This window comes from Heteronotia binoei, chromosome 18, assembly GCF_032191835.1.
Source record: "Heteronotia binoei isolate CCM8104 ecotype False Entrance Well chromosome 18, APGP_CSIRO_Hbin_v1, whole genome shotgun sequence".
Taxonomy (NCBI): Eukaryota; Metazoa; Chordata; class Lepidosauria; order Squamata; family Gekkonidae; genus Heteronotia; species Heteronotia binoei.
Window position 1 is genome coordinate 17,964,033 of NC_083240.1, and position 24,137 is coordinate 17,988,169.

Genomic DNA, 24,137 nt, shown 5'->3' on the forward strand with positions numbered 1-24,137 from the left:
GGAGGCTAAAAAACTGAGCTAGCTCACACTAACTCAGCTTAGAGGGAACACTGGTCCAGTCCAAATTCTAACCAAGGCAACCAACCCTGCTTCGCTTCTGAGCTCTGTCTGGGCTGTTTTTGTCCATCCACAGAGCACCGGGTGGTACACACACACACGTTTCTTCTTGCTTCCATTTTATCTGCACAACCGTACACAGACACATGAAGCTGTCTTACGCTGAACCAGATCACTGGTCCATCAAGGTCTGTCTGGTCGACTCAGCCTTTGCAGTGGCTCTCAGGCAAAAGTCCTTCTCATCACCTACCACCTGGTTTTCTGTAACTGGAGATGTCGGGGATTGAACCTGCGACCTTCTGTATGCAAGGCAGATGCTCTGCTACTGAGCCACAGCCCCTCCCCAGCCATCTTGTGAGGCAGGTTACAGTTTCATTGGCATGCAGGGATCTGAACCCAGTCCTTTTCTGAAGAAGGGCTGGCTCAACCAGTTTTTCCCTCCAGTGTGCAACTTTGAGGAAGTTTTAGGTATGCGACCAGCTCACTTTGCAAAGCCACACTGGTCCGTTCCTCATGCACCACATGCCAGGTCTAGAATGTATCCCAGAATCCTTTGCAGGAGGCAGAGGTTCCTCGATAAATGAGCCAGTGTGAAGATATTTCCCCTGGAAGCTTGAATAGCCACTTGTTTTTCATGGTTTTAAAATAGAGCGAGGAAGTTCTCCAGAAGGCTTGTCGTAGTAGGGATTTTGGCAGTGAAGTCCCACACAGCCTCCGATGCCCAAATGCAGTGGATTTCCCCGTGAGTCTGTGTAGCATCTGGGACCTCGCCTGCTGCTGGCTCCATGCGTGTGTGAACTGGGGACTCACAGAAACGATTTAGGAGCTTTAGCAAACTGATTGGCTTATAGGATTAGTAATGCAATACCGGGGCTTTCAATTTCAGGTCACCAGTTTGACTCCTGGCTTCATTAGCATTGCTTACCTGGCTGGGAACCGTTTGATGGGGAGGGCTCGAAAAGACAGCACTGAAATCTTCTGTCGACTTAAATCCCAACTTCCTAGCAGAAACCTAAATTTGCGGGTGGTTGTTGTTTGATTGCCGGCATCACGCTTTCCCCACCCCCGCCTTTTTAAAGCTCTTAATGAAAGGCGTGACCCCTTTTAAACAAAACTTTAAAGTGGGGTTAAAGTAGAAATCCTCCACGATCAGACACGAGGATTACTGAAATCCAACCATAGACAGGCAGGAGAAAGGGTATTACTCAGCGGGAGAGTACCTGCTTGTCATGAGAACCCGGCATGGCTTAGCGATTTAAAGGGTCAGATAAGGATCTGGGATACCGGCTTCCAATCCCCACACTTTCATAAAACGCACTGGGGCGCTCTTGAATGAGTCATTCTTCTGCCTAGCCTACCTCACAGGGCTGTTGTAAGGTTAAAACGAGGAAGGGGAAACCACAAGGGTCATTTTGTAGAAAAATAGGTGGAGGGACTCATTAGCGTGACTCACTAGCTTATGCTGCCCCCCCCCCTGGCCAAAAGCACCCCGATGCAAAAAAGGAGAGCCCCGGGAGAGTGATGCCTGCTTGGACTGGCTAGAGATCCAGCCAGCCCAAACAGACCTTGCTCGCCTGGGGCTCTCCTAGGCTGCCGCCCCCCCAATCAAAAGGCCAGCAAGTCACCCGCCACCCAAAATGACATAAGAAATGGAGAAAGGGTGGTGCGGGCTTCTCCAGGGATTAATGAGGGCTGCTGGGGGGATGGCAAAGCTCCTGGTAATAATAATAATATTTTATTTTTATATCCCGCCCTCCCCGCTAGGCGGGCTCAGGGCGGCTAACAGACATGGGAGTCCCATGATTCACATAAAACAACATAGCAGTTTAAATATCAGTTACAAATAAGTTATTTAAAATAGATAAAACATATAAAATAGGTGCTAAAATGTTGTAGTCATGATGTACACAAGATGGCTAGGTGTACTGGCTGGCTGCCCACTCTCCTAACCCAGGTATTGTTATGCAGCTGCACCTACTAGTCAATGGACAAGGTAGGTGGGGAGGGAGAGGGGGAACCCTCAGAAAGGTTCAGGAGCTGTGCTCCTGTGAGCTCTTGCTGAACCTGAGGCCTGGGAAACCATCTTTGCACCATTCTGAGATCTTAGGAAGAAGGGTGCATTTTTAAGAAATAATGCATTGGATACATAGGCTGTCACCACCAAGTTGGTGCCTTCTTGGGGGCAGACTTTTAGCTACAGGGGGGGCCGGTGGGGGCCCTGCCCCATGACTTCCTGTCGGGTGCCTCAACTCAAGTGCTCCCGACCTTCCCTCTTTTCCCTCTCCTAAAGATGGTACGTTGTTGTTTTCTGTTGCCCCAGAAGGTTGGACCAGAAGCAACGAGTTTGAAATTAAATTGAAAGAGTTTTCGACTAAACTTTAGGAAGAACTTCCTGACCGTTAGAGCGGTTCCCAGTGGAACAGGCTTCCTTGGAGGTGGTGGGCCCGCCTTCTGGGGAGGTTTTTAAACAGAGGCTAGGTGGCCATCTGGCAGCAATGCTGATTCTGTGAACTTAGGCAGATTGTGAGAAGGAGGGCAGGAAGGGTTGCAGCAGTGTGCTTGTGGCCCTTCCTTACACACCCGGGGAAGTGATGAGCACCACTTTGGGGTCAGGCAGCAATTTTTCTCCAGGCCACTTCGGCCAGGGATCCTGGAGGGTTTTCTTGCTATCTTCTGGGTGTGGAGCAGATATCACCGAGGCTGTGTGTGTGGGAGGTATTTGTGAATTTCCCGGCATTGTGCAGGGGGTTGGACTAGATGACCCTGAAGGTCCCTTCCATCCAGTGTTCCCTCTAAGCTGAGTTGGTGTGCTCTAGCTCACACTTTTTTAGCCTCGAGCTCACACATTTTTGTCATAGCCCAGGAAAAATGGCCTCAGAGCAAACTAATTGATACAGTCGCTCACAACTTTAATGCCAGTTAAAAGTAGAATTTTTGCTCACAAGGCTCCACAGCTTAGAGGAAATAGTTGCTTCCAACTATGATTCTATGACCTAGTTAATTTGTGTTGTTTTTTTTATTTAGACCTGTAAGTGATTTCAAGATGTTGACTACTAACTTATTTATTTGCTTATATCCCAGTGGACTCCCAAAGCAGTAGTCATAATTCTCTTATTATTAGTTTTATACTCACAACAACCCCGTGAGGTAGGTTAGGCAGGGGTCCTCAACCCCCAGGCTGCAAACTGGTACTAGGCCACGGCCTTTTAGTAACTGGGCTGTGCAGCTTCCCTGCCCCTCCCCCCCCCCCCGCGGCACCTCTTCCTCCTCCCTCCATTTTTACAATGTTAAGGCTGGGGAAGGAAGTGGGAAGGAGGCAAGGGCAGCGTGGCTTTTTCAGCGGGCTGCTGCCACCATGGTTTTGCCCAGTTTTCCCACCGATCAGCTGATCGGCGGGGGTGGGGGGAGTCAGCCTTTACAGAGCCCGGAAGGCATTTCACAGCCCCTTCCCCAGCCTTAACATTGTGAAAATGGAGGGAGAAGGAGGTGCCACGGGGGGGGGGGCGGCAAAGGTTCACGGCACCATGGGGGGGCAAGGCTGAATTCAGTGCCCCCACCCTGCCGGCCATGGGGCCACGATGGGCCAGCCAGCCCTGGTGCCGGTCCCTGGTGCCATAAAGGTTGGGGACCACCAGGTTAGTGTATGATTGGCCCAAGGTCACTCAGCAAGCTGATGTTGCGGAGTGGGGGATTCAGACTTGAGTATCTTGGATCCTATCCTAACGCTTTAACCTCTGTGCACCATGCTGGCTCTTATTGATTGTATATTGTATTTTTTTTTCCAAATGGACTTTGAGCTTTGTTCAGAAAAAAAAACCAACACACACACACACACGCACACACACACACACACACACACACACACACACACACACATATATATATATATATATATATATATATATATATATATATTGAATGCATAAAGAAGAAGAAGAAGAAGATATTGGATTTATATCCCGCCCTCCACTCCGAAGAGTCTCAGAGCGGCTCACAATCTCCTTTCCCTTCCTCCCCCACAACAGACACCCTGTGAGGTGGGTGGGGCTGGAGAGGGCTCTCACAGCAGCTGCCCTTTCAAGGACAACTCCTACAAGAGCTATGGCTGACCCAAGGCCATTCCAGCAGGTGCAAGTGGAGGGGAGACTTGCAGGTCTTCAACAGTCTCCCAAATGGGACTTTTTTTTCTTTTTCTTTTTTGCAATTCAAATTCAGAATGTGGCGTTTCAGAATCTTGGCTTCTGAATAATCATTTACCTCCAACATATGAAAATGCAAAAAAAACAAAAAAAAACCCCAAAACAATATGCTGGCATCTCTGCGCCGTTTTTATTTTGCAAGGCATACAAATGTGAAATCACACAGGCTGTTATGCATCAAACTGCCAAATGCCACACACTATCAAATATGATCTGTCAGACGCAGTCAAACACTAAATATTGCTGCGGGTCATTGACAGAAGACAGTCTGGTACCACATGCAGAAGCCGAATATTATTGGTTGTCAAATGCATCCTCAGGAATGGCTGAGCTTGGAGCCGTGCTGCTTTCATCGGTTCATGCCTGTCAGGATGAGGGTTCAAATCCTGAGGTTGCTCGCCTACAGGGAACCTCCATCTCAACTTCCCCCAGAGAGAATCTCCATTGAATTTAACTCATGTTACCCCATGATGTGCAAATGCAGGACTTGGTTCTATCGGAACACGCCATTTGATTGTGCTATTAAGGTCATTTTGTCTGACAATATCCAGTATTCTCTGCTTCGCTATCTCCCTAGCATTATCATAAGTAAGAGAACTGAGATATTGTTTTGGAAAAGGAAAGGTCCCCTGTGCAAGCACCAGTCATTTCTGACTCTGGGGTGACGTTGCTTTCACAACGTTTTCACTGCAGACTTTTTACGGGGTGGTTTGCCATTGCCTTCGCCAGTCATCTACACTTTCCTCCCCACAAGCTGGGTACTCATTTTACCGACCTTGGAGGGATGGAAGGCTGAGTCAACCTTGAGCTGGCTACCTGAAAACCCAGCTTCTGTCGGGGATTGAACTCAGGTCGTGAGCAGAGCTTAGGACTGCAGTACTGCAGCTTTAACACTCTGCGCCACGGGGCTCTTTTTATATTGTTTTGAAAGGCCGTAATAATGAATTCTGTCCTCTATGGCCCTAATCCATCTTGGAACCAAGGTATCTTGCAGAATTAAACTGATCAAGCCCTTAGGAAAAAAACATACATTTCAACCAGAACTGGATGGCCAAAATCCAAAGCCTCGCTTCTACTATAATCATGCCAGTTTCTATCCTAATTAATGCATTCGAAATGCCTTTGGGTGCCTGGAGGACTTTGAGGGAGCGGGGAACCTGTCAGGGGCCAAGACATGTGCCAAGTGAGGCTAAACAGAAGGGTCTGTATTCAAGTTGGGGGAGAGAGGGCAGATTAGGTGGTCAAAGGTCAGTAGCAAGGTTGTACGCACAGCAGAAACAATATGGAGGTCAAGTGAAGGGGCTGAGTTATGCTGAGTTAGACCATGCTGGTCTATCACTGTCAGTATTGCCTACTCAGACGGACAGCTGCTTTCCAGGTTCTTAGGCAGAGGTCTTTCATGTCACCTACTACCCAGTCCCTTTAACTGGGAATCCCAGGAATTGAACGTAGGACTTTCTGCAAGCAAAGCAGCTGTTTTACTATTGTCACAACCCTAAAGCCAAAGGTTGTGATGCATGGAGAGGAGGAGCAAGGGTAGGCACAGGGCTTTTTTTGAGCAGGAATGCAGTTCCGGCTGACTTGGTGTCAGGGGGTGTGTCCTAATATGCAAATGAGCTCCTGCTGGGCTTTTTCTACAAAAGAGGCCCTGGGTAAGCAGAAGAACATTCAAGGTTAGGGAAAGCAGAGGTGCCGTGAGGTCAAAAGAGGCAAAAGTTAAGAACTAGGCTTAGCAGATTTAGAAACGTCTTCACCTGTGGACAGGGTTGCTCAGACTAAAGGACCCAACCTGGAGAAGAGAAGCTTTATGCCTCCAGGCTGGCTCTGATTGGACTCGCCAGTCAGCTGACCTCAGCAGCTTTCATTGGGCCCCTCCAGACAGGGTGTGCTCCCCCTCCTGGCCATCTCAAGGAGGGCACTGTGGTACAGGGGAGAGGCTGGGGCCAGCTGCTCTCTCTGAAGGCAGGTAACTCACAAGCAGTGTTCCCTCTAAGCCACGGGTGGCCATACATGTGGCTCTTTAACGCCTATTGTGTGGCTCTCATTGGCCAGCTTGGAGAAGGCATTGATCTCTTTAAGTCACTTCTCTAAGCTAAGCCAACCAGGGGCTTGGAGAATGCATTTAAAGTTAAAGTTGCTTTCTTTCCACCTCTTCTTCCCACCCCATCTGTCTTCCTTCCTTCCTTCCTCCCTCTGTCCCTCCCTCCCTCTGTCCCTTCCTTCCTTCCTCGTCTTGCGGCTCTCCAACATCTGACGTTGGTTTTATGCAGCTCTTATGTTAAGCAAGTTTGGCCTCCTCTGCACCTCTGGCTGTGACTTGAAGGCCCTTTCCACCAGCACTGTTCATGGCCTCTAGACGCGCTTATAATTTGCCTTTATAAGTAGACAAGAACAAAGGTGATGATAGTGTGTGGGAGACATAAACCCACGAGCCTCTTGAAGGAAGCTTCCAGAACAAACACAAATTGCTTATAGTTCAGAGCATTACTACATTAGGAAAGCCATTAGGAATCGTTTACATAACACATTTCTTTCCCCCAATCCCTTTTAACAAGATTGTTAAATCAGAGGGTGGGGGACGGACAAAGGAGAGAGCATGTTTTTCCTTATTAAGCCCCTTCAAAACATAAAAGTTCAGTGTTTTTAAATGTCACTGCTGCCGTTGATCCACCCGACACGCAATGGGTGGCCAGCATCACCCGCCTGCTCTCACATCTTTCCTTCTTGTGTCTTGAAGGCACAAAATTATCTGTTTGGGGGATATGGAAGGACTATCATGCTCGATCCCGGTTCTACCTGCATTTATTTTTAAAGTTTGCTTATTAGCATCGTTATCAGACGGGGACAATATTTCCCAAGTTCTGGTAGCTGAGATCTTAACTGAACATGCCACAGATTGAACTGGGGACCTTTGACATTCAGAGCCTGTGGACTGCCAGCAATGTCCCTTCTCTTTTATTTCACTCTACTGAGTGGAGCAGTTCACCTCCTGAGCTGAATATAACTGCTGCTGCTTAAAATGGGCAATGGGTCGTGCAAGCTGCAGGTTGTGAGCGGCCGCTCACAGTTTAGAGCAGGGGTGTCAAACGTGCAGACTGGATCAGGCCCCGGAGGGCTCCTATCAGGGCTGCAAGCAACTTAATATCATCTGCTTCCTTCTGTCTCTCTTGCTTCTTTCTGCATCACAGCTTGCTTTGCCAGGCTTGCTTAATTGCACAGAAGCTATAGAGGAAAGCCTGTTTTCTCCATTGGCTGACCAGCACATGAAGCGACCTATGTACAAAACCTCGCCATGCCCAGCCATTTCATGTTTTCCACTGGGTCTTAGGCTCAAAGCATTCATGAGATTTCTGTAATGAATGTCAATAAATTAAAAATAGGGGGTTGCAACTAACAGACGCACCTGAACAACACCTGAACGGCATACTCAAGATTGCTACAGCATAGACATTGCCTTCAGATTCTGATGCAATAATTCAGACCAAGAGGAGTCAGTTATCAGAAACTGTTAAATAAACAAAATATTGCAAGAGTACTAACATCTTCTAAACATGTTTTGTTTAAAGTTTAAAACAAACATCTTTAATAGTGTTTACCTGTGTCTTATAAAGTTTATATCTCCACTGCCTGGCATTGCATTTTTATGACACACATGGCCCAGCCTGACAAGATCTCATTTATGTCAGATCCGTCCCGCATAACAAATGAGTTCGGCACCCTGGTTTAGAGAGAACACTGCCGGCCACTGAATCATACCAAGGCTAGCTGTGTTATCCCTACTCAGTCGCTTTCAGACGTTGCTGAAAGCTGTGTTCTGGAGGCTGCAATCAACTTCAGTTGAAAAACTCAACGGAGGGGGGAGGGGTCTGCACTGCGCTATGGCATCGTGCACAGCACCGCCTGTCGTTCCCAACCCTGCAGCTGCTGAGCTGTGCCTTGCACCGTTGCTTGGGAGCAAACACTTCCTTTTTCCTTCTAGTGACCCTGCGGCAGGGAGGCGAAGCTTGCGGAATGAGAATCCTACCAACTCGCGCTCAAGCATATTAAGAAGGCATCCTCCCAGTGGGAATACAGGAATGTACCAGGGGTGTACTGAAATGGTTTATTTGTGTTTTGTTTTTTTCCTGGTTTGGGTTCCTTTTAAAAGTTTGTCCTTGTTATTCAATTCGGGAGGGGGGCAGTTTCCATGGGAAATGCATTTCCAGCTGTATGCATTTTCGTTTTTCATCACGTTTGGACGACGTTTCCGGGATTGGACCCTTCTCCCACGGTACTTTCCATGCTGACCTTTAAGCAGATAAGGGGGGAAAGTGTCCCAGTTGTAGGCGAGAGTCAATGCAAAACACATTTCTGGCAATGCCTTTTTTGTCTTCTATCCGGTATGGACGTGTTTCTTTGCGTGTGGGAAGACTGGGGCAGTTGCCCCAATTCCCAGGCCTTTGAAAAAGTCTGGGGAAAGAGAAGTTTTCCGACGTCAACCAGGCTGTAGTGTAGCAGGAAGCTAGTGCCGTTGAGACAGATTCTTGCTGCCCAGTGAGGGTGAATAACACCTGGGTAAGTGAGCATCCGATGCAGGGATGGCATTAAAAGACCTCCTGTCCTCTTGGCAAAGGGGCCCTCTTGCATCTCGGTGGGGCAGGACTGCAGCTCTGTAGCCGAGAGCCTTTTCCTACAGCGGCATCCATCGCCTCCAAAAGATGGATATCTCCGAGGCAAGTGGGTTTGCGTCTCGGCAAACTCCAGGTGGCGCTGCTGAGCCGCCCCGTCTGTCAAGTGATCAGAGGTGGCCAGCAGATGGCAAGAGGCTTATTACAAGTAAGTGTATGGGGGGTGGGGAGTGGAATTAAGACCCTTGTTCCATAAAGGGACATAGCTGTGGTGGTTGGAATCCTACTGGGCCTTCCCTAGTCCCCAAAGTCTCTTCCAAGACAGCATCTCAAGGTCAAGGGTTGGCAACGTGTTTGGGATTTGGGTGGGGGGAGGAAGGTGCTCTTGTCTTTATGATTGCAGCAAGAAAGGGCACACTGTTCTAAACTGGAAAGTGAGGGCTAAGTATTCTCCGTGCCCCGGCTGCCGGCGTCTCACCAGTTTAACCCAGCTAGCTACATCAAAAGGATCTTTGCGTCCTTTTTTTTTTTCTGCAGGCCAAGATAGGAAAAAAAGAGATTCTATTTCTTGCGATCTTTTCTGCCCCACCTTTCCCTCCAAAAGAGGCTCCAGGCAGCTTACAAAAATAAATTTCCAGCAACGAAGACACACATTCTAAAATTAACTGGGTCTGGGAGTGAACTGTGGTTCCAGGGCTCACTGAAGCACATGCACGCTTGCCAAGAAATTGATTTCCAGTCATTGGCCTGTCCAAGATGAGCCCAACATGTCAATCAGCAAATTCCCTTTGGAACCGAAGTCTGTATGAATGATGCCACATCTGTTCTTTGGGGTCTCTGCACATCACGTTCTTCCCGATCCTTTTGATTGGTACTGCTGGAAATGGAAATTGGGTCTTTCTGGTGGCATAGATGCTCTACCACTGAGCACATCTCTTCCCATCATTTCTAGACAGGGATAGTGCTGTTTATGTGATTGGAATTGTATCTTTTATATGGAGTTCTTACCTGGCTTATTGGAGCCTGTAGGACTGAGCTTGGGGACTTAGGAACAATAGGCAGGAGGATCCAAATTCCTGATGCCCTGCTCCAATCATGAGCCCCCTGCTGGTTTGAATGGTCCAATAGCATGCTAGCGGGGGAACTTCGTGTGTGTATATATTGGCCCTGTTGGCCCGGTCTTGTGAGGCACCCCTATACGATGCTGTATTCAGTAAAAGAGCTGTGATCACTGCCACCTCGCCTCATTGTTGCATAGAACCCACTATATTATAGATAGAATTCTACATCTAAAAGAAAAAAGATCCCCACGTTCTGCAGCTTGCTGTAGCCAGTTAAAAGAAGCAGAGGTGTATTATATTTTGATTTTTAAAATATAAGGTGAATTTTCAGTTTTCTAAATATTTCTGTTGCTTTCCACTTAACTGTACCCCACAGAAGGTTAAATATGAACAACGTTACATATACTAAACCCATCTTCCACTGTATTTCAATGTATTTTTTTCCTAATGGCAAACTAGAATGATGCATATATTTATGTTACATGTTATAAGGTAAATCAGTTGGACAGGAAAAACTTCTGGGAAAGAAATGCCCTCATTTTGACCCAGGCTTATTAGCAATAGAATAATTGACAGATGTTCTCACATTCTGACATGTTACTGTTTTATTGCTTTCCCACGCTAATGCAACCCAGAGCAAAGGTTTTCTGGGTTTGTTAATTTTACTATTCTGCTATTGGATTTAACTTTGTGCCATTTTGCATTCTAAACCCCACCAGCTATATGTAGCTCTGCTTACTGTACCTCATTCCTCGTCTGAAGAAGTGTGTAGGCACACAAAAGCTTACATTCTGAATAAAGGTTTGTTGGTCTTAAAGGTGATACTTGACTCCTGCTTTATGAACAGCCTAGTACAGGGGTGGCCAAACTGTTGCTCAGGAGCCACATGTGACTCTTTCCCAACTGTTGTGTGACTCTCGAAACCTCCACTGCCCTGTTGGCTGGCTTGGAGAAGGCATTTGTTTCTTCAGATATCTTCCCAAACCAAGCTAGCTGGCGGCTTGGAGAATGCATTTAAAGTTAAAATGGCTTCCCTCCCTCCTCCTCCCCCTATCTATTTGCTTTCTTTCCACCTTTTTTTTCCTTCCTTCCTGTCTTACGGCTCTCAAACACCTGACGTTCATGTCTTGCGGCTCTCAAACATCTGACATCTATTCAGGTGGCAGCCACCGCCAGATCAGCCTTTTATCACCTGCGGCTGATAAGGCAGTTGGTCCCCTAACTCAAACGCAATGACTTAGTGACAGTGGTCCACGCTACGGTCACCTCAAGATTGGATTGCTGCAATGCCCTCTACATGGGGCTGCCCTTGTCCCACACCCGGAAGCTTCCAACTAGTGCAGAATGCGGCAGCCAGGTTAGGCCTTTCCTTACAGGAGCATATTCAACCTGGGCTGAAGCCGCTGCACTGGTTTCCTATTGCATACCAGGTTCGTTTCAAGGTGCTGGTCCTTACCTTTAAGACCCTATATGGCCAGGGACCTGCATACCTTAGGGACCGCCTTTCCCCACATGTTCCCCAGAGCACATCGGTCTGGGTCACAAAATCTCCTCTCAATCCCCGGCCCTAAGGAGGCCAGGCTAATGACAATTAGAGCCAGGGCCTTCTCTGTCGTGGCCCCACGCTGGTGAAATGAGTTGCCAGAAGAAGTCAGGACCCTGCGATAGCTCAAACTAGACTGCTGGCCAATGCAGTTCTTAGGCAACATCTGGACCACTTCTTGCAAGCTGCTCTGTAGCAGCAGTGGAAAGGACCATCTAAGACTCACCTATAGAGAACATAAATCTGAATGTAAGATCATAGCTTTGAAATGTTAATCTTCTATGTGTTTAAATTGTTTTATGGTTTTTATGTCCTATTATATGTTTATACCCATGCATATGCATGAGCATGTAAGCCGCCTTGAGCCTGCTTCGGCAGGAACTAAATAAAATAAATAAATTCTATGTGGCTCTTATGTTAAGCAAATTTGGCCACTTCTGACCTAGTACAAGCAAAAGCTTCAAGGTAACTCATTAGGGTTTCCATCTCTGGGAAATTCCTAGAGATTTGGAGGTGGCGCCTGTGGAGAGGGAAATTTGGGAATGGATTTCCCTAGACTTTGTGGCTTTCCCTCGAGTTCCTCTGCCAAAGCTGCCATTTCCTTCAGGGGAACTGATCTAGTTTATAATTCTGGAAGAATGCCCAACAGCACTATAAAACCAGATCGGCTGGGCCGGTCCTTTAAAATCACTAGGTAAGCCCAAATTCCACCCCCACCTCTGCCAAGCCTGGAGGCAGGGAAGGGAAATGGAGTGCACCCTGAACCACATTTTTGTCAGCAAAGTAGGAGTCAAGTGCCACCTTTAAGACCAACAAAGTTTTATTCAGAATAAAGCAATAGACAAGTGCACCTTTAGTGCACCTTATTCAGAATGTAAGCTTTCGTGTGCTCTAAGCACACTTCATCAGACGAGGAATCAGGTACAGTGAACAGAGCTACATATAGAAGAAGAAGAAGAAGAAGATATTGGATTTATATCCTGCCCTCCACTCTGAAGAGTCTCAGAGCGGCTCACAATCTCCTTTCACTTCCTCCCCCACAACAGACACCCTGTGAGGTGGGTGGGGCTGGAGAGGGCTCTCACAGCAGCTGCCCTTTCAAGGACATCCTCTGCCAGAACTCTGGCTGACCCAAGGCCATTCCAGCAGGTGGAGGAGTGGGGAATCAAATCTGGTTCTCCCAGATAAGAGTCCGCACACTTAACCACTACACCAAACTGGCTCAGCTGGTAGGGAGTGGTTTAGAACGCAAAACGGTACAAATTAAAGATCCAGTGAAAGCTTACTTTCTGAATAAAAGGTGCCGCTTGACTCCTACTTTGTTCTACTGCTTCAGCCCAACACGGCTGCCCACTTGGAACTATCCACATTTTTGTCAGGCGTCTCCCCTAAAAAGCCAAAAACAGGAGCAGTGGCTTCCCGGGGGCAGAGCCCAGAAAACAGGAGAGGAGCAGAGAGCAGGGCCCTTGCTTTTAACGTTTAAATGTTCCAAGTGGTGACTTCGCAGAGCTCCCTGGTGGCACGCCCCCTTAGAGGGTGAGATCACGCCAGCAAACCTGGCAACCTGCAGCAAGTTCAGGTTCCAAGTCGGGCAGGTAGAAGGGAGCCACACTTCCTGCTTCGATGGGGAGGAGTCGAGAGGAAAGGGGAGAGCCAGCGAGAGGCCGACAACGGAGGCACAGGAGAGGTGACAGGAAACAGCCTCCCCTGGAGCAGAGCTGGCCTCTCTCCCGCATCCTCTGAAGATGAAATCGGACAGTGAGGAGAACAAACCTGGTAGGTGCTGCCCCCCTCCGCTGAGCCAGAAGGTCTAAGGTTAGTGGGGAGAGAGAGAGAGCTGGCAAACCCCCCCCCCCCACTGCAAAACCTGCCTGCCAAGAGCTCCGTCTCTCAGGCCTGGCCTTTTGTTTGGCTCCTGGCTGGGATGGAACTGAACTGAAAGAAACGCACTGAATCCCTGGTTGGGTTTTCTTTTTCCCTGCCTTTTTGAAGGGTGTGTTTGTGTGTGTCCAAACAAGCAGCCGGAGCCCGCAAGGATGATCGAGAGGTCGGTGTGGGCAGGAGGCAGGTGCCGGAGTCTCTGTGTGTGTCAGTCTCTGCCCTTTAAGTCTCGCAGAGCCGAAGGGGTTTTGCCGAACAGCCAGGCCTTTGGGAAAGAGGAGCAGCTCTAGCTGAGTGGGAAAAGTCAAAGTTCAGAGCGTATAGGATAGGGTCAGTTTCCTTCTGTGAGCAGAGTGGGGAGAAAACAGGTTGCCTCCAAAAGATTCGCTTTCAGGTAGCTGCGATTGTGGCGCGGCTTCTGTTTGGATTCCCAACAGACTGATGGTTTTGTGCGGTTGTGTTTTGGAAAAGTCTCAGACGTAATGTGCGGGGAGCGGCCCCTGCATGCATGAGATGATTTTCAGAGATCTTGCCCTCCACCGCTGCTCTGGTTACAAGAAGCCCGGGTGGGGGGGCTTGATTCCATTTTTGTTTCCTTCTTAAAATCTTCTTGCCATTTCCAGAAGGAAGTTCTTCAAATGTTTGTTGGGTTGTTGTCATGAGGCTTCCAGGTTCCCAAGGGCTGGAGGAAATAAGGACTAGGCACAGGGGAGGAGTTGCATGTTGTTTTGGATGGACAGAAGGGGTTTGTGTCTTTTAAGCCTGCCTTTCTCCCCCAGTGAACCGAAAGCAGTTTGCGCTGGGAAATCCAAAGTGGCTTACATTGTTGTCCTCTCCTCCATTTTATTTTCACAACAACCCTGTGATGTAGGCTAGGCTGAGAGAGTGTGAGCGGCCCAAGGTTTCCCAGCAAGTTTCCACGGATTTGAACCTGGACTTCCCAATTCCTAGTCCAGCCCTCTGACCTCTGCAACACACCGGCTCTCAAAAATAAACTGGGAAGTGGTGGTGAGGAGATCTATATTTAGGTGAGATTAGAAGAAGAAGATGATGATGATATTGGATTTATATCCTGCCCTCCACTCCGAATTTCAGAGTCTCAGAGTGGCTCAGAATCTCCTTTATCTTCCTCCCCCACAACAGACACCCTGTGAGGTGGGTGGGGCTGAGAGGACTCTCACAGCAGCTGCCCTTTCAAGGAAAACCTCTTCCAGAGCTACGGCTGACCCAAGGCCATTCCAACAGGTGTAAGTGGAGGAGTGGGGAATCAAATTCAGTTCTCCCAGTTAAGGGTCTGCACACTTAACCACTACACCAAACTGGCCAAAGAGTGTGGGATACAAAAGGGGCCATATCGCTTGTCATTTACCCCACACCCACACTCACGTACACCTTGGCAACATCACCTAAGCACTTTGGACTCCCGTAGCTTATGATCTAAGCCAGGCCATTTCCATGTCTCATTTCTGCCAGGTGTAAGATTTGAGTGATGATAGGAAGAGCCCATAGACATACACTGCTGGTGTCACTGGGAAAGAGAACCTTGGTAGGTCTAGAAATAAGGCAGCTGTGTGCACTGTGGTTGCTGCTCACGTACATGAGAGCACAAGCATATTTCTGCCTGGGTCCGTCCATATGTGTGAATGGGCCGTTAGCTGGGTGCTCCCCACTCTCCGGTTCAAAATTGACACTACGGCTTGCAAGCAAAATGTGCAACCTTCACCGATCTGTTTAAACTGCATTAGAGGAGGCAGATCAGTGGTTTGATGCTTCAACTAGGGGGCAAAACGTTCCTGCCAAGGTGTAAGAAGTGCATAAGCTTTTGAGTTGTGCAAAGCTGTTAGCGGGTCTGTTGGATTTTTGTCTGCCCAGTTTGCAAAGTGCATGAGCATGACTGTTGTTTATGCCAAAACGTTTTGCCCCGCTAAGAACTCAGGACAGCTTGCAGCATGTTAAAAAAGTGTAAAATGCAAAAGGCACGCTCAGATCAAATATACAAATACAGAACTCAAAGCTGCTGATGCAGTCATTCTCTCCGGAGAAGAATAGTCCCATTTCACAGATGGGGAAAACAGAGAAAGAGAGGGAATGACCTGCCAAAGGCCACCCAGGATCTAGACCAGGGGTGGCCAAACTGTGGCTCAGGAGCCACATGTGGCTCTTTCACAGATATTGCGTGGCTCTCCAAACTGCTGCCACCCCATCAGCCAGCTTGGAGGAGGCATTTGTCTCTTTAAGTCACTTCTCCAAGTCAAGCCAGCTGGCGGTTTGGAGAATGCATTTGAAGTTGCTTTCTTTCCACCTCTCCCTCCATTTGCCTGCCTGCTTGCCAACCTTGTGGCTCTCAGACATCTGATTTTCATTTCTTTTGGCTCTCAAACATCTGGCATTTATTCTATGTGGCTCTTTCATTAAGAAAGTTTGGCCACCTCTGATCCACACCTAGACATTTCTGCACCCAGTGCAAGAGCACAAGAAGAGCCCTGCTGGATCAGACCCCGTGGTCCATCTAATCCAGCATCCTGTCTCCCCTGGGGGCCAACCAGTTCCTCTGGACGGCCAACAACAGGGCATAGCAGCCTAGGCCTTCCCTTGATACTGCCTCCTGGCTCTGGGGAACTAGCCTCTGGATCACCTTGGCAGAGCTGCACACTAGCCAAGGCTTACCTGTGCAGTAAGAACAGAATGCTAATATTAACAGTCGTCTCAGGTGGCTAGCAGCCTAATCATGAATATCTCAGTTATTAAATCAGACTTGCAAATATTCCTTTGCACAGGTTGAATAAGAGCCCTCGGGCGACCGGTTGCCTTTGGTTTGAATCCTGCTTAGCATCCCGTGGCGTTTTCAGTGTTGAAAACACTTCGCGCCGATTCTCTTGTTGCAACCCTTAACCTGACACACCTACGAGGTAGGCCGTCGTAATCATTGGCCTCACGTTGCAGACGGTGGGTGGTCTGAGAGACAGTGTGGCTTGCCACCTAGTGAGTTGGAGGCAAGGGCAAGGCTTGAACCGGGGACCTCCTGGGTCACAGCTCCTCCCCTTTGCTGTTAAGCTAGGCAAGGTCCGTAAAGAGAAGAGAGGAAGAAGAGATTGGATGTATACCCTGTCCTTCACTACCCAAAGGAGTCTCAGAGTGGCTTACAATCTCCTTTCCCTTCCCCTCTCCACAACAGACACCCTGTGAGGAGTGTTCCCTCTAAGCTGCATTAGTATGAGCTAGCTCACAGTTTTTTTTTAGCCTCCGGCTCACACATTTTTGTCTTAGCTCAGGAAAAATGACCCCAGAACAGACGAATGTATGCAGTCGCTCACAACTTTAATGCCAGTAGCTCACAAAGTAGAATTTCTGCTCACAAGACCCCGCAGCTTAGAAGGAGTACTGCCTGTGAGGTAGGTGGGGCTGAGAGAGCTCTGACAGAAATTGCTCTGTCACGGACGCTTTAAACAAAAATCCTTTCATGCGACTGATGTGCGGCAGCTGTCTCATGTGAGGAGGATTTGTCACAGTTCTTCCAGGCTTAGTTTTTAAGATGCTTTGAGTGATATGAACCAGAGTCCCCAAGAGCTCCCCCCGCTAAAACAAACTTGGACCCCCTTAGCTAGATGATCTTCAAATCATAGGCAAACAGATCACAGCGTTAGCATCAACAGATTAATAGTTGGTTCTCTCTCTCTGTTACATCTGTATTTTCTTTCCCTTTGCTCTCGTCTGTATTCCCACCAGAGGTGGAATTCTAGCAGGAGCGCCTTTGCATATTAGGCCACACCCCCTTGATGTAGCCAATCCTCCAAGAGCTTACAAGGCTCTTTTTTTGTAATCTCATGGAGGATTGGCTACATCAGGAGTATGTGACCTAATATGCAAGGGAGCTTCTGCTAGAATTCCACCTCTGATTCCCACCCTTCCCCCAAGGAGTTTTGGGTAGTGTGTGTAGCTCTCCACCACAACCATTTTATCCTACCTACAACCTTGCATTGTAGGTTAGGCTAAGCAACAGTAACGGACTGAAGCTCACCCACTGAGGTTTGTGGCTGAATGGGACTTTGAATCTGGCACTTCCCAGTCCTCCTTCAGTGGAATTTGGAATGACCCTGGCAGAGAGGTATCCTTAGACTTCCCTCTGCTGCCAAAAAGGGGACACAGGATATACCACTGCCTCTGGGATGACGAGATTTCCCAAGTATTGCTCTGCCACACAGTCACAGAGGCTGTAGCACAGGGGTGGCCAAACATAGGAAAGGAAAAGTCCCCTGTGCAAGCACCAGTCATTTCCGACTCTGGGGTGACGTTGCTTTCACGTTTTCACGGCAGACTTTTTATGGGATGGTTTGCCATTGCCTTCCCCAGTCATTTACACTTTCCCCCCAGCAAGCTGGGTACTCATTTTACCAGCTTCAGAAGGATGGAAGGCTGAGTCAACCTCGAGCCGGCTACCTGAAACCAGCATCTGCTGGGATCGAACTCAGGTCCTGAGCAGAGCTTAGGACTGCAGTACTGCAGCTTTAACACTCTGCACCATGGGGCTCCTTTAAGAGCCACATAAAATAAATGTCAGATATTTGAGGGCCACAAGACACGAAAGTCAGATATTTGAGAGCTGCAAGATGAAGGAAGGAAGGCAAATAGATTGGAGAGGTAGAGATGGAAAGAAAGCAATTTTAACTTTAAATGCATTCTCTAAGCCGCCATCTGGCTTGACTTGGAGAAGTGATTTAAAGAAACAGTTGCCTTCTCCCAGCCAGCCAACAGGGTGATGGAGGCTTCAAGAGCCACACAATGTGTGTGAAAGAGCCACATGTGACTCCTGAGCCACAGTCTGTCCACCCCTACTATAGCACAAACCAGGCTGCTGTGACAACAATCCGGAAATGGGACAAAATAGTGGCACCTTAAAGACTAAGAGCATTTAGTTCAGTGTGCATTTTCCTGGGCCACAGCCCACCTTTGACCCACCAAATCTCGTGTTGAAAACAATGTCATCAGTCTTTTAAGATGCCACTAGAGTTTCATTCTTTATTGCTGCAACAGACAAACGTGGCTACTCCTTTGCAGCCAGAAACTGGGGCCGTGGAACCAACAAATGGAGATGGATTTTGTAATTGAAGCTGTCTGCTTCTGGGTCTCTCCTCTGGTTTGAATCCAAAGATGGGATGGAAATGCTTTGAACAGAAAGCTGATATTGGCAAATGCACCAAAGTATATGTGTGTGGGTGTTTTCGCACTTACCTTTTACTGGCGCGACAACCCTCCTCACGCCGGCGGATCTGCAGTGATTTCGCACTAGAAGCGCCGGCGCAGCCCATTGCGCCGGCTACTTCCGTCGCTAAGCCAGCGCAAACGGAAACCGCCAAGAAGCTGGAAAACGTTTGCGCTGGCTTAGCGACGGAAGTAGCCGGCTCTTTGGGCTGCGCTGGCGCTTCTAGTGCGAAATCACTGCAGATCCGCCGGCGTGAGGAGGGTTGTCGCGCCAGTAAAAGGTAAGTGCGAAAACACCCACACACATATACTTTGGTGCATTTGCCAATATCAGCTTTCTGTTCAAAGCATTTCCATCCCATCTTTGGATTCAAACCAGAGGAGAGACCCAGAAGCAGACAGCTTCAATTACAAAATCCATCTCCATTTGTTGGTTCCACGGCCCCAGTTTCTGGCTGCAAAGGAGTAGCCACGTTTGTCTCTCAGGCCTGGCCTTTTGTTTGGCTCCTGGCTGGGATGGAACTGAACTGAAAGAAACGCACTGAATCCCTGGTTGGGTTTTCTTTTTCCCTGCCTTTTTGAAGGGTGTGTTTGTGTGTGTCCAAACAAGCAGCCGGAGCCCGCAAGGATGATCGAGAGGTCGGTGTGGGCAGGAGGCAGGTGCCTGTGTGTGTGTCTGTGTATGCTCTGACTTGGAGAGACCAAGTTAAGCCTGATCTCAGAAGCTAAACAGGGTCAACCCTGGTGAGTACTTGAATGGGGGACCACCCAGGAATCATAGCATCATAGAGTTGGAAGGGATCCCCGAGGTCATCTAGTCCAACCCCCTGCACAATGCAGGAAATTCACAAGTTCCTTCCCCCCCATACACACACACAGTGACACCTGCTCCAAGTCCAGAAGATGGCAAAAAACCAAAAACTATCCAGGTTCCCTGGCAAAAACTGCTGCCTGGCCCCAAAAATGCAAACAGCATTTCTTTGAGCGTGTAGTAAGGGGCTATGAGAACTAAGCACTGACGCAACCCTTCCTGCCCTTCTTCTCATGATCTGCCTAAGTTCATGGGATCAGCATTGCTGTCAGATGGTCATCTAGCCTCTGCTTAAAAACCTCCAAAGAAAGAAGTCCAGGGTCTCTACATAGAGGCAGGCAATGGCAAAACACCTCTGAACGTCTCTTGCCGTGAAACCTTATGAGGTCTCCATAAGTCAGCTGCAACTTGACAGCCGTTTGACACACACACACACACACACACACACACACACACACACCAAGAGCAACCCATGCCCAGCCCAGTAGAAATCAAGTGTAGTTTTTCTGTCCTTGGGGGCCGGGAGGCAATCTGTAGTTTATTTGAATGGAATGGAATGCATTTGGAACTCCCCTCCTATCTCCTCCTCACATCTTCCAGGGGAAGTTATAATTTAACTTTTGGATAGTGGACTCTGCTCTCTGAGCACCCATTCCCAACGGCGAATGCTTGAACCGAAAGGAGGTGTGGCTGGACAGTCAGTTTTGGGAAAAACAAACACCTTGGACAAGCAAGCAGAAATCTAGTATCGTCTTGTTGTGGTAGTTGAGCGTTTTGTGGTTCTTTGTGGGGTTTTTTGGGGGGGGTGGCACTGTTTGTTGTAATCAGGAATAAAGTTTCTCCAGGATTTAATAATGGCTCCTAAATGGATCGTTGAAACCTGGTAGTAGCTCCTTCAAACCATGCTTAGAAACAGGGCTTTTTTTGTAGCAGGAACTCCTTTGCATATCAGGCCACACACCCCTGATGTAGCCAATCCTCCAAGAGCTTACAGAGCTTTTCGTACAGGGCCTACCGTAAGCTCCAGGAGGATTGGCTACAGCAGAGGTGTGCGGCCTAATATTCAAAGACGTTCCTGTTACAAAAAAAAAGCCCTGCTTAGAAATAATAGCAGTCATCATTGTGCAGGCTCTGCTTTCTCTATGATCTTCTCCAGAGCTCTGTAAAGTAGATTGATAGTATCTCGATATTGCAGATAGGAAGGACTGGGGGGTAAGCCCTTAGGACAACCTGATGAGTTTGCTCCCGGAGAACGAGGCTTGAATGATGAACTCTCCAGCTCGTGCTGGTCGATCCCATCTTCTCCAACTGCCCTTGGCTCCCTGTCCCTGGTAATTCACTGTTTTTAATTTTGTCTCCATTTTTTTTTTTGCGGGATGCCTCGTTAAAAAATTGTCTTAGTCACCAGGCTGACGGTTGTATTCCCCTCCGCATCTGCTTTCTAATGGGTGTACATGTTAAAAAAGCACATGCGTGAACATTAACGCATCATGTAGCACGCAACCTCCTTTGTCGTATGAGAGCCAGTTTGGTGTAGTGGTTAAGTGTGCGGATTCTTATCTGGGAGAACTGGGTTTGATTCCCCACTCCTCCACTTGCACCTGCTGGAATGGCCTTGGGTTAGCCATAGCTATCGCAGGAGTTGTCCTTGAAAGGGCAGCTGCTGTGAGAGCCCTCTCAGCCCCACCCACCTCACAGGGTGTCTGTTGTGGGGGGAGAAGACAGGAGATTGTAAGCCACTCTGAATCTCTGATTTAGGGAGAAGGGCGGGGTATAAATCTGTAATTCTTCTTCTGTAATTCTTCTTCTACACGGTTGGGACTGCAGTTAGACTTTGAATGCAAGATTGTAGGTCAGTGGTATAGAGAATACCGCCTCGGCTTTTAAAACCATGCAGTGATGACTGTGGCCGGAACAGAGGAAGAAGAGAAGAACCTTCAGCTATCAGGCAGCTATCCTTGATATGCGGAATGAGGTCTTCTAAACACAGCCTGCTTCCTTTAATGAAACATGTGGTGGGTACAAGATCATATTGAGAGAACACACACTGGATATATTGGAGAGCGCAGAGTGTCTCTGGATTGGTGGCTCACTTGCGCATCTGCGTTTTGAAGTCAAGAAGCATACCTGCGGCAGTAGTTGGCCAGATTAGATCTCATCTTCTTGGAATTAGTTACAAACTTGGGTCGCTGGCTATTATCCATCATTCTCTTTCCCCTCTGGACTGATTAGGCTCTTTAGTCGGAGGAAGACCAAATGATAAAGAGGATGAAGGTTATCCAATTGCGTGTTGTGCCACGGGAGTGGAGTGTGTGAGTGAGCCGAGATCTTCCCAGGGTGAGCAGCTGCTCTGGGGCTATTTCTTCAGTATCAGGAGGCTGCTTATCTCCTACCAGCCTCATGCGATAAGGGATCTTGTCAGTGGTGTCCATCTTTTGCCAAAAATCTGATTAAAAACAAGAGGGTGGACCTTACTTGGGTTTAACTGATTTAGACATCTCTCCTGCATGAAGCTATTAAGAGAGGCTGGTCCAACTACCAAGGCAGAAAAATAGAAGAATCCTGCCTTTTCTCTACAGCTTCGGGGAAGGTTACAGCCATGTCTCGTTTCCAGCAGACCAGAGGATTGGTTCCCAGCAGTTTTTTCCCATTCCTTCTTTACTACAGCACAATTCATATTGCTTCTGTTTTGTTGTTCAGTCGCACAGTCAATTCCGACTCTTTGCAACCCCATGAACCAAGTCATGCCAGACTCTCCTGTCTTCCACCATCCTCCAAAGTCTGCTCAAATTTGTGTTTGTTACGTCAGTAATGCTGCCCAGCCATCTCATCTTTTGCCGTCCCCTTCTTCTTTTGCCTCCTGTCTTTCCCAGCATCAGGATCTTATCCAGTGAGTGCTCCCTTCTCATTTGGTGGCCAAAGTATTTGAGCTTCAGCGTCAGCATCTGACCTTCCAGGGAACAGTCAGGGTTGATTTCCCTTAGGACTGACTGATTTGATCTTCTTTTGGTCCAAGGGACTCTCAAGATTCTTCTCCAGCATCACAGCTCAAAAGCATTTGTACATAAGGGCAACTAGAATGATTAAAGGGTTGGAACACTTTCCCGAAGAAGAAAGGTTAAAACATTTGGGACTCTTGAGCTTGGAGAAATGTCGACTGAGGGGTGACATGATAGAGGTTTACAAGATTATGCATGGGATACAGAAGGCAGAGAAAGAAGTACTTTTCTCCCTTTCTCACAATATGAGAACTCGCGGGCACTCAATGAAATTGCTGAGCAGTTGGGTTAGAATGGATAAAACCCAAAGGGTGATTAACATGTGGAATTCACTGCCACAGGAGGTGGTGGTGGCTACAAGCATAGCCAGCTTCAAGAGGGGATTGGATAAACATGGAGCAGGGGTCCATCTGTGGCTATAAGCCACAGCATATGTTGGAACTCTCTGGGGCAGTGAAGCTCTGTATTCTTGATGCTTGGGGTGGCAGAGGAACGACAGTGGGAGAGCTTCTAGTGCCCTGGCCCCACTGGTGGACCTCCTGATGGCACCTGGGGGGGGGGGGGTTGGCCACTGTGTGACACAGAGTGTTGGACTGGATGGGCCTTTGGCCTGATCCAACATGGCTTCTCTTATGCTGATCCCATGATCCCCAGTTAAAGTGCCAGCCTTCCAGAAGGGCCGGAGATATCCTGGAATTACAACTGACTACAGAGATCAATTCCTCTGGAGAAAATTACTGCTTTGGAGGATGGACTCCATGGTATTCTACGCCACTAATGCCCCCCATCAAACCCCAACCTTCCCCAGTTCCATCTCTAAATCTCCAGGAATTTCCAAATCTGAGTTGGAAACCCTATCCCCAGCATAGATTTCTTGGGTGGTCAAAGAGAGATTCTCTCCTTCCTTTTTCATCAGCAGAAACGCTGCTTGTTGAATCTGAGCCAAAGCTTTTCCCAGCACCTGTGAGACAGGCCACCGTTAGGGTTCAGAATGGCTGGGCAGCCACGAGGCTCCGTGGATATTAGGATAATGAATATGTATGTGGGGGTTCCTGGTTATGAGAGATCTGTTTGTTTATACTCCGTCTCTCCCGAGAGCTTCTTTGAGGCAGCACTCCGAGACATGATAAAGATGATAAAACAGCATAAGAAGTGTTGAAATTAACAAACTGGGTTCGGTCGGGTCCAGTTTGAGCCTCGTAAACCGACAGTCCATCAACCTTTCCTTTCCGAGCCTCGCACCCACCTTTAAACCGAATGGCGTCAGGGACCCACTGTGCTGCCAGCATGTGACATCAGAGTCACGTGACGGGAAGAGGGGGAGCCAGCATTCCTCCACCTGCTTTATGCTAATATGGAATTGTTTCCATCGTGCTAAATGACCCTCGGAGTGCTCCTCTAAGCATGTGTGAAGAGAGAGGCATGGGGCACGTAGCGACCTTGCTTTCTGCTCATGTGCGCTGGCCAGAGCCTTTTTTGTAGAAAAAGCCCAGCAGGAACTCATTTGCATACTATGTCACACCACCTGACGCCAAGCCAGCCGAGACTGCGTTCCTGTTCAAAAAAAGCCCTGGCACTGACGATAGGCAGCCATGTAAGTAGGGGCTTGTGACTCTGCAAGTGGGCCCCGTTTAAGACCTCCCCTCCTTAGACCCCACCCTCCTCAGGCTCCACCCCAAAAATCTCCAGGTATTTCCCAACCCAGACCTGGCAACCCTTCTGATGCCTTTCCAGATTGGAACGTTCTGTATAAAAATCAAATTACAGAGCCAATAGCGGG

At 48.3% G+C, this 24,137-nt stretch overlaps 1 protein-coding gene across 2 annotated transcripts in view; it reads left to right on the plus strand.

Moving 5' to 3' along the window:
* Positions 1–24,137, plus strand: part of KAZN (kazrin, periplakin interacting protein) — a 446,286-nt gene that overhangs the window by 324,260 nt on the left and 97,889 nt on the right. The window contains exon 1 of one of the 2 annotated variants that reach the window (XM_060259108.1): positions 13,074–13,243. The exons of the other annotated variant lie outside the window; for it this stretch is intronic. Within the exon in view, the coding sequence (XP_060115091.1) occupies positions 13,213–13,243 (31 nt within the window). The 5' untranslated portion in view covers positions 13,074–13,212. Of the gene's footprint in view, positions 1–13,073; positions 13,244–24,137 lie in introns of those variants that run through there. 2 annotated transcript variants of the gene reach the window in all.